This window comes from Chiloscyllium plagiosum, chromosome 28 (assembly GCF_004010195.1).
Source record: "Chiloscyllium plagiosum isolate BGI_BamShark_2017 chromosome 28, ASM401019v2, whole genome shotgun sequence".
Classification (NCBI taxonomy): Eukaryota; Metazoa; Chordata; class Chondrichthyes; order Orectolobiformes; family Hemiscylliidae; genus Chiloscyllium; species Chiloscyllium plagiosum.
Window position 1 is genome coordinate 2,468,573 of NC_057737.1, and position 10,779 is coordinate 2,479,351.

Here is a 10,779-nt window from a genome sequence, read left to right on the forward strand (position 1 = left end):
CTGTCCACTACACCTCCAATTTTGGTGTCATCTACAAACTTACTAACTGTACCTCTTATGCTCGTATCAAAATCATTTATGTAAATGAAAAAATGTAGAGGGCCCAGCACCGATCCTTGTGGCACTCCACTGGTCGCAGGCCTCCAGTCTGAAAAACAACCCTCCACCACCACCCTCTGTCTTCTACCTTTGAGCCAGTTCTGTATCCAAATCGCTAGTTCTCCCTGTATTCCATGAGATCTAACCTTGCTAATCAGTCTCCCATGGGGAACCTTGTCGAACGCCTTACTGAAGTCCATATAGATCACATCTACTGCTCTGCCCTCATCAACCTTCTTTGTTACATCTTCAAAAATCTCAATCAAGTTTGTACTATTCACTTTAAAAATGACAGTAGCATGTTGCTATTTTCTTGTAGAGTCAGTTTTGGAATTAAAATATTAGCATTTTGTTTTCTGCAAGCTGGATTTTCGCGCTCTTACCAGCTGAGGTGACCATGAAGGCTCCACCTTCTCAAGCTTGTCCCTCACCCGAGGCATAGGGACCTTTGCAGTGGTGAGAATGCAAAGCCACCAGATGGCGTGATTAAGGTGAAGAACTGATAATTTGAGGAGAATTTGCATCAGCACATGATGTAGAAAAGATTAAAAGGTTTTATTCGTAAGGTGAGGTGAAAGTTAGAGGTCCTGTTGGTCCATAAATCCTGACCTGGACCATGTGGGCCGAATGACTTGTTTCTGTGCTGAACATTCTAATGCAAGGCATAAAATAATTCATTCGAAAAGATGGAATTTGCTCATTGTCCCAAAAACTTAATTGTGATACACAAGCATTGACCTGGAATGAGATGTTAAAATACAGACTGCCTATCCCTCACCCCACAAATGTCAGGCAATGACCATCAACAATAACAGACAACCTAACCACCGCCCCTCAACATTCAAAGGTGTTACCATCATTGAATACCTCACTATCAACATCCTGGGGGTTATCATTGACCAGAAACTCAACTGGACTCATCACATAAACACAGTCGTTAGAAGAGCAGGTCAGGGGCTAGGAATACCGACGCTCTGTAGCAGCAATGTGTACCCATCTACAAGATGCACTGCAGGAATTCATCAATGTAGAGAAAGGCAGCAATAGTCTTGCAGCAGGGGCTTTGGTTATGCATACATCAAGTGAGATCTCGGATTAATTCTCTCACATAACTCTTTGAACTGTGAAGTTTCTGGTTGCACAGACAATTTCTTTGATTAGTTTGCATACTTTCTCATTTTCCTTTACTCTCTACCCCTCCTGACAGGTTACTGTTGGGTATACAGAAAGTACAGCCCCCTTCTCAATTCCTTGTCCAAAGTCCTGGGAACATGATTGCCACTGACTGGGAAATTGACCGCCTGCTCTGGGTGAGAACAGTGGAAAATATTGCCACTGCAACAAACACACTGACCTCCTTAGCTCAGCTCCTCGATGAAATTGGAAACATTGTGATTAATGATAACATCGCCTCTGAGGTGAGTGTAAGCCAAATAGACTTTCGTTTTTCAGATGTTTCTCCTTCCTCTCAAGAAGGCATCATCGCTTTGCCGCACTGTAGTTACACAGGTGCATAGAATAGAATAATGGAAAGTTTATATTAGAGAAGGAAACCATTTGACTTTTATTGTCTGTCCCAGTCTACTGCAAGAACAATTGCTCTAGTCTCACTCCCCTAGCACTTCCCCTTAATCCTGCAAATCTTTTGCTTTTAAATAATCATCCAATTCTCCTTTGGTAACAGTTACTGAATTTGATAGAAGTAGGAATTGATTTTGAAAGCTCAAAAGGTGCTGATCCCTTTTCAGCAAAGGGGTCAATGTATGGGATCATCAATCAACAAGGAATGTCGGAGAGGAAGATAATGGCAAATGAAAATAACTTTCCAAGTTCAAAAATAAATAATGAGAAATTTTGGCAAAGTAAATGAGGCAAGCATGTTTCCACTGGCAAAAGCTGGTAACCAGTGGAAAGAGACTGTCATTTGTCATTTTTATAAATGACTTAGATGCAGGCATAGGTGGATGGGTTAGTAAGTTTGCAGATGACACTAAAATCGGTGGAGTAGTGGACATTGTAGAAGAATGTTGCAGGTTGTAGGAGGACTTGGATAAACTGCAGAATTGAGCTGAGAGGTGGCAATGCAGATAAATGTGAGGTGATTCACTTTGGGAAGAATAACAGGAAGGCAGAATACTGGGTCAATGGAAAGATTCTTGGTAGTGTGGATGTGCAGAGGGATCTTGATATCCATGTACATAGATTGCTGAAAGTTGCCAGCCAAGTTGATAGTGCTGTTAAGAAGGCATACAGTGTGTTAGGTTTTATCGGTAGAGGGATTGAGCCGTAGTGTCATGCTGCAATTATACAAAACACTAGTGTGGCCGCACTTGGAATATTGTGTACAATTCTGGTCTCCCCATTACAGGAAGGATGTGAAAGCATTGGAAAAGGTGCAGAGGAGATTTACCAGGATGTTGCCTGGTCTGGAGGGAAGCTCTTGTGAGGAGAGGCTGAGGGACATGGGTCTGTTCTCATTGGAAAGAAGAAGGTTAAGAGGGGATTTAATAGAGACATACAAAATGATCAGAGGATTAGATAGGGTAGAAAGTGAAAGTCTTCTTCCTAGGATGATGACGTCAGCTTGTATGAGGGGGCATAACTACAAATTGAAGGGTGATTGACTTAAGACAGATGTCAGAGGCAGGTTCTTTACTCAGAGAATGGTAAGGGCATGGAATACCCTATCTGCCAATGTAATCAACTCAGCCACATTAGGGAAATTAAAACAATCCTTGGATAAGCACATGGATGATGGGATAGTGTAGGGGGATGGGCTTAGATCAGTTCACAGATCAGCGCAACATCGAGAGCCGAAGGGCCTGTTCTGTGCTGTATTTTTCTATGTTCTAAGACAATGTATTTTCAAAAGAATCAGAGGAAGTAAGAGGAGAACAGTTGGTTATTACAAACCCAGAATGCACTGCTGGAAAGAGGGATAAAACAGATTCAATAGCACTCATAAGGGAATTGGACTCACATTTGAGAAGGAAGATTTGTAAAGATTAGGGATGTGGGATTAATTGAACAGCTCTTTTGAAGAACTGGGACAGGTTGAGCTTTGTGATGATGGGTAGGCTATGTTTACTTAAATTTTAATGCCATTTCTTTCCCAAGCAGGGTCTTTTAGTTTACTTGTGTTTTCGCTTGTTTATCCAACGCCCTTTCTCTCTCCATCTCTCTTCCTCTGCCTTCACAGGTGTACAGTGCCCTAGCCTCTGTTCAACAATCGCTTCAGGAGCTGGAGGCTGGAAGACTGTTGTCAGCTTTTCAGGCAAGCAAAAAAGGCATCACTTCATCTGAGAGAGCTTTCTTTGATCCGTCTCTCCTCCACCTCCTGTACTTCCCAGATGATCAGAAGTTTGCCATTTATATCCCCTTGTTTCTGCCAATGTGTGTCCCCATTATGCTGTCCCTGTTAAAAACTGCCAAGGATTTTAAATGGAGAAAGAAGGTGGATTGAAATGGTGAAGTGGTAATGAGCAATTGATGGCTCCCCATGGACTTATGATATCTCAATTATGAAAGAATATTGGATAGTAGGTCTCAAAAGATTTGTAAATGTTTTGGATTTCGTTCAGCTTAATTTATTGGAAGTTCTTGCCCTCTTTCCTGACTGCATGACGGACTGGAGTTCTACAGATACCTTCAGCCAGAATAGGCCAGCATACACTGGACTCATGAGTGATTGGTGTATGAAGTGAATCTTGGGCAATGTTGATGCCTCAGTTTTATGCACATCTTCATACAGTAAATGGGGATACTAAATATGAACATATCTGACATCTCAGAATTTATATCTGGACTGCTTTTCCTACTGATTTTCATGTAAAATAATTCATAGGGAAAGCCTGCAAGTTTGTTGATGTAGCTTTCCAACCAATTGTTGAAATGTTCAAAAACCAATAAAACGAGACATTAATTTGAAGGTTAAATCATTTCCTGTTATCTGATCATTCCCTCTTCTGGTGTTCTCCCTCCCCCTCCTCTTTTGTTCTTGCTGAGTGTGTCTATTCCCACTATCCCCCACAACTTCTGATTCTTCACCCCTTCTATCTCACCATATATCTATGGCTCTCTACTTTTCCCATGTGTATCATTTGTTACTCTGCCATTTTGTATCTCTCACCACAATGATAACCTCCCCACTAAGCCACTACCTTCCCTAGCTTGCAGTGTTTCAGTCCACCTTTTGCTCCTTTCTATCCTGACCATCTCTACTCAATTCCTTGATGTGCTGATGTAAGCTCTTCAATTACTGTGGGGCGTTGTAAATGTTATGTTCTATCTTGTAAGTGTACCTTTGTCTTGCTGTGTTTAATCAATTCATCACTAATGAATTCCTGCTTCATGATGTGTACAATTGTAATTAGATATGATGACAAATGTTATGATTTATAAACAAAGCTTACCATTTTACCTTGGTGGGATCCCAGACAGAATAGTGTGTCCAGTTTTGATCACATGGTGGATAAATATTATGACTTTGGAAAGGCTGAAAAACAGAGCTACTAGATGTATTTCCTGTCTTGCTCACTATACTAATACAACAACAAAGTTCTGCAGAAGCTGGAAACTTTGGTTTTGATGAAAGGTCATCAGTGTTCAATGATTTCTACTCTGTTACTGAACTAATTACCTCCTCTCTCTCTCTTTCTCTCTCCAGAAGTAATCCCAGATCCACTGAATATTTCCAACATTTTGTTTATTTTTCAAATTTCCAGCATTGGCAGTATTTTGCTTTTATTTTAGTAAACCAGATAATCTCAGACCTGGGTCTATATTCGGTCGAGAAGCTATAGTGTCAGGTATTTTGCTCGAGGTTTAAAAGCAATAAAGATCTGTGTAGGCTAATTACTTTAACTGGTTAGATTAATGAAGACTAGAGTCATGATTGTGGTCTAAGGGCAGGACTAGATTGGATTCTTGCTTTTCTAGGGAACAGTAAAGCTGTGGAACAGAATGCTGGCTCCTGAGGTGACTACTAATTTACTGAACTCCTTCAAGCAAGAGCTGACCTGGTGCTGACTGGAGTGAAAATCACTTAATAAGAGGTACGTAACCTGCTGGATTAATCAGGGTCTACTGATCTCTTGGATTAATTTTGGTCACGTAATGGCTGTCTAGAAAAGCTTTCCAGATTGATTTTCCTAAATTATCTTGGTTTCTGCCAGTTTTACCACTTCTCCCAGGAGATTATGTGCCTCTGGATGGTTGTGGAGTATCTGTATTGTGGCGCATAATGACTATGTGGGACAGGTTGGATGGATCAATGAGCCTTTTGCATTTCTTGTTTGTGTGGTTTTGTTTTATTTGGTACAGTTCCATGGCACCTGTCGGAATGTTTGCAGAGGACTGTTTAAAACTTTGAGTATGAAGACAGAATTCCACCTCCAAATATTGTACTCATTTCAGTGCCTTTGCTAGGGCAACATGAGGAGAAAGTGAGGTCTGCAGATGCTGGAGATCAGAGCTGAAAATGTGTTGCTGGAAAAGCGCAGCAGGTCAGGCAGCAGGAGAAGAAGGGCTTATGCCCGAAACGTCGATTCTCCTGTTCCCTGGATGCTGCCTGACCTGCTGCGCTTTTCCAGCAACACATTTTCAGCTAGGGCAACATGAGCCAGCAGACAGTAAAAGTGAACACAACTGTCTTTGCAAGCTTCTGTTCTAATATCTTACTGTCTGTTCAATAAGGCTTCTTCAGCAGCAGCTCCCAAATATGAAGTTTTCGCCACCTCAAGAAGAAGGGCAGCAAATGCTTGGGACCACCACTAGCTCCACATTTCAAACCAAGTCACACATCATATTGGCTTTGCTGTTCCTTTAATATGACTGTTCACCTTTTTTGTAAATATTGTAATCCACTGCATTTTACCTGCAATAACCACACTCCAGTACACGTTTTACCTAAGATGGTTTCTTTATTTTAGATGAGGTATTAAACCTGTTAAACTTACTTTTCTGTAAGGTGGACACAAAAGATTCCTTGATACTAATCTTAAAAGATAAGTGGTCTCTTCATTTATCCTTCCACCAAAATCAGTAAATTACCTTGAACCTATCAAATTGTTGGAGCTTGCTGCATGCAAACTGGCTACTGTTTTGAAAATTACTACTGTGTTTGAACTTCAAAATGATTTCTTTCACTCTGGACTGACCTGAGGGTGGTGAATGCTGCTGTAGAATTACAAGTCTTTTTTTTTATATGAAGCGCAGCAACATTACTATGGCAAATTCAGTGCCAAATATAACTATAGGATGTGTTTTACCCAGGATACACCCCCTGCTGTACACCTATAGGGATAACTACTGCCTGTGTATAAATTAGACGATTCTGTTTTAGCTGGGGTAGTTCCACTCCTGTTAGTAGGCTACTTTTTTGGAATCTCTACTTGTACATAAAATAATCATCTTTCATCAAGTCAATGTGTCAAAATTGCCACAGAAACCTCAAGCTGGCCAGCAGGGAACTCTCAAAATATGTCACAAGAAGACTAGTTGGTAGGCTTTCTGCAGTAAATTCTGGATAAGGACAGACTTAGTCAAGGGAGAAAATTAGTTTACACTTCGAGTTGGAGTATCAGTTCCAGCTTTCTGCCAATTGTATTTTTTTCCCCAGGAAACCTTGTGTGGGCATATAGATGAAATCCTATTTCTCTACTCGCCATAATATTGTGACCTTTGTCACTCATCATCCTGTCACACTAATCCCATTGTATACAGAGTGGTGAGTGACCCTATAGGGATTGAGTTAACAAATGTGTGGAATGAAGCAGAGTGGAGCTCTACATTGTGGATGTAGGAGTGAGAAATCACTCACTCACTACCCAGAAGCCTAATTTGTTGCAATGCTGGTGGAATCCTTGGAAGCAGGCACCTTGCTCTGCTTTTGACTCGGAGTTATGTATCCATGGCCAAAGGCATTTGGTGAAATGCCATATTGTTATGAGGTGAAGACAAATTTCCTAATGGCTCAATGTATAAGGACCAAGTGCTATGGTACTGAGAGAGATACAAATTAACCTCAGTTTCCCGGACTACAGAAAAGGGTGTTTAGCTGAGCTGTAATGTGTGGAAATCAGATAAGAATTGATTTGATTTAGGGATGATTATAGGTAAGGACACTTTATACAGTGCCATCGAATTTTTAATATCCCCACAGGCAACAGTTTAACATTTTGTCCAAAATGCAGCATACCTGACAAAACAGCACCTCCTCAGAACTGCATGAGTGCCAGACTACATTTCACATAAATATTATGATATGGGACCTTCTTATTCAGACAATCTAACCTGGACTACCAGCAGCTGAGTGAAACTGAGACCCCACAATCTGGATAAAGTTAAACACAAATATTTCTATGAAAGCAACTCTTCAGGATTGAGATGATACATATTTTTGTTGGCTAAGGGTTTGAATAGATACTTAAACAAAGATGGCTAATTTCTGATCAGTGAATGGTAGAACAGGCTTGAGGGGCTGAATAACCTACTCCTAATTCTAAAAACTGGGATGTTGAACAAGATATTAACCTTTTTTATTCTTAGACTTTTTGTCATGCTTATTACAGAGATAAGCAAGACATGCTGCAGAGCTACGCTTCACTTAAACATACAAATCTGACATGAGTGTTGTTTTAAAGTGATGGACACGTGCAAAGGCAAAATAAAGGAAAGCATTTCTACACTATAGGTGGTTATCATCTGGAATGCTCTGCAGAAAGGGTGGTAGATTCCATAATGGCTTTCCAAAGGGATTTAGCTAAACACCCAAAGGATGAAAATTGGCAGGGCTGTGTGGAAAAAGGATGGAAAAGTGAAACCAGCTAAATTGTATTTGCAGAGAGCCAACGTGGACTTGATTAGCTGACTAGCCTTCTGTGCGGTAGTCATTCTGCTCTACTGCTCTGTTGAACAGTCTGAAACAAGTATGATGTACAGGTTAGGTAAATTGGCCATGCTAAGTTGCCCATAGTGCTCAGCGATATGTAGGTTAAATACATTGATCAGGGTTAAATATAGGGCAGGGAAATGGGTCTGGGTGGGTTACTCTCCGGAGGGTCGTTGTGGACTTGTTAGGCCAAAGGGCCTGTTTCCACACTAGGGATTCTATAATTCTATGATTGGGATTATTTGCTCTTGGATCCAGTTTGAGATCCTTTATGACACTGTAACTGAGATTTCAGACCTTTGTTTACTGACATGTGACTGTCAGACATTTCTGGTGAGAAATAAAAGTTCAAAGGGGAAAACATACCATCCATGGTTAAATCAGAAGGGTAAAGATAGTATCAAACTTAAATTGTGCAAAATTGGCGGGTCTAAAGAATTGACATAAATGCATATAAAAAAGCACAGATTGACAAAAAGATTAAAAGGAGGAAAAAGTTAGGATGAATAAGTGCTAGAAATACAAAAATAGGAGATTCCACAGATATTGAAAAAGGAAAGAAGCTAATAAGAGTTGATCCAATCGAAAGCGAGTCTGGGGAATTAAAAATGGAAAATGTTGACATGGCAGATGAATCAAACAGGCGCCTTCACAGTAGAAGATATGAAGACCAAAAGTTCTAAACCAGGAAATGGATGGGAGAGAAGAATTGAAAAAAAAAGGCTGTATCCAGTGAAGTGGTAAGAACAAATATATCAACACTGATAAATCCCCAGATCTTGATGGACTTTTTCATAGGATCTTAAAAGAAGTAGCTGTTGAGACAGTTGATGCAGTGGCTTTAATGTTTCGAAATTCCTTCGATACTTGGAATGTTACATTAAATTGGAAAACAGCAAATAAAAATAATAAACTAGGATCAGTTAGCTTAACATCTGCCTAAGGGAAGATATTTAATGCTGTAATTGAAGACATTATAGCAGGACACTTGGAAAGTTCAAAGTAATTAGGCAAATCCAACATGGTTTTATGAAAAGAAAACCATGTTTGACCAATTTATTGGCACTCATTGTGGAAGCAATGTGCTCTGGACAAAGGAAATTGGTGGACTGGATTTCCAGAAGACATTTGATAAGTTGCCACATCAAAGTATATTATGAAAGCTAAAAGTTTATGATGTCCATAAGTAACATTGGCATAGATAGAAGATTGGCTGACAAACAGGAAACTCGTTATAGTTTTCTGGTTGGCAAGTATCAGGTGGTGTGCCACGGAGATCAGTGTCAGGCTTCAACTTTTTAGGTTAGGGTAAAGGAACCAAAGATACGGTTGCAAAATTTGTTGAAGAGACAAAAATAGTTAGGAAAGTTAAGTGAAAATAAGGATACAAAGTAAACTAGTTAAGTGAATGGACAAATCTCCAACACATAGGAAAGTGAAATTATCTGTTTTGGCAACAAAATAGAAAGTAGCATATTATTGAAAAAATAGATTGCAGAGCCACAGGGGTCTGGGGTGTCAAGATGCATGAATCACAAAATTCAACATACAGGTACTGCAAGTAATTAGGAAAGCTCATAGAATTATTATTTTTGCAAGGAAAATTGAATGATACAAAATACAAAAGTATGGAAATTATATTTCAGTTTGGAGTACTGGTCTCTTTGTTTAGGGAAGGATGTAAATACATTGGAAGCAATTCAGAGATTGAGATGGACAGTAGAGGTGGGTGATGGTGAACAGCCAAGACTTAAATCCGTTGGAGTTTAGAAGAGTTAGAGATGATTTGATTGAAACAGGATCCTGAGAAGTGTTGATAAAGTAAATGTAGAGAGATATTTCCTCTTCTGGGAGTATCTACAACTAGGAGATGCAGTTTTAAAAACATAGTTAAAAACCACACAACACCATGTTATAGTCCAACAGGTTTAATTGGAAGCACACTAGCTTTCGGAGTGATGCTCCTCCTTCAAGTGATAGTGAAGGGCTCAATCCTAACACAGAATTTATAGCAAAAATTTGCAGTGTGATGTAACTGAAATTATACATTGAAAAATTGATTGTCTGTTAAGCCTTTCATCTGTAAGGATAGTTTCATTTCTTTCATGTGTAAATCACAAAACCCTTTTTTTTAAAAAAAGTTGAATTCTCGGGTTAGCTGTTAACAATGGTGATAGCTAGACAATATGTTGAAGGTGTTCGCCCCTGTGTTCTCTGTCTATGCCATGATGTTTAGATTGATTCTAATCTAAAAAGTGAGATAACTGAGTTTTACATAAATTCATGCAGTTTTTGAGCTCAGAGTTCTACATGAATGCAGGCAATTTTTGAGCAAAGTACAAAGGCTACGACAACGGATGAATGGGCACCACACAACAATCAATAGACAGGAGGGTTCCCTCTCAGTTGGGGAACACTTCAGTGGTCCAGGACATTCAGCCTCGGACCTTCGGGTGACCATCCTCCAAGGTGGATTCGGGACAGGCAGCAGAGAAAAGTGTCCGAGCAGAGGCTGATAGCTAAGTTCGGTACCCATAGGGAGGGCCTCAACCTGGACCTTGGGTTCATGTCACATTACAGGTGATCACCATTGCACTATGCACACACACAGATACTCCTACACACAAACACTCATACACACACAGGCACTCCTATACACACATACACATGGACACACGTAAACACAGACACGCACACAGACACTCACACACACCCTTACAGACACACACTCCGACACTCACACATGCACCCCCTCACAGACTTAAGACATTCTGCACTCACTACACACA

The 10,779-nt window shown here is 40.1% G+C and overlaps 1 protein-coding gene across 1 annotated transcript in view; it reads left to right on the forward strand.

Moving 5' to 3' along the window:
* The window catches only part of pigs (phosphatidylinositol glycan anchor biosynthesis, class S), a 49,428-nt gene extending 45,394 nt beyond the window's left edge, over window positions 1–4,034 (forward strand). The window contains exons 10-11 of the mRNA XM_043718089.1: window positions 1,307–1,517; window positions 3,299–4,034. Coding sequence (XP_043574024.1) covers window positions 1,307–1,517; window positions 3,299–3,562 — 475 coding nt within the window. The 3' untranslated portion in view covers window positions 3,563–4,034. The remainder of the gene's footprint in view (window positions 1–1,306; window positions 1,518–3,298) is intronic.
* Window positions 4,035–10,779: the final 6,745 nt, after the last annotated feature.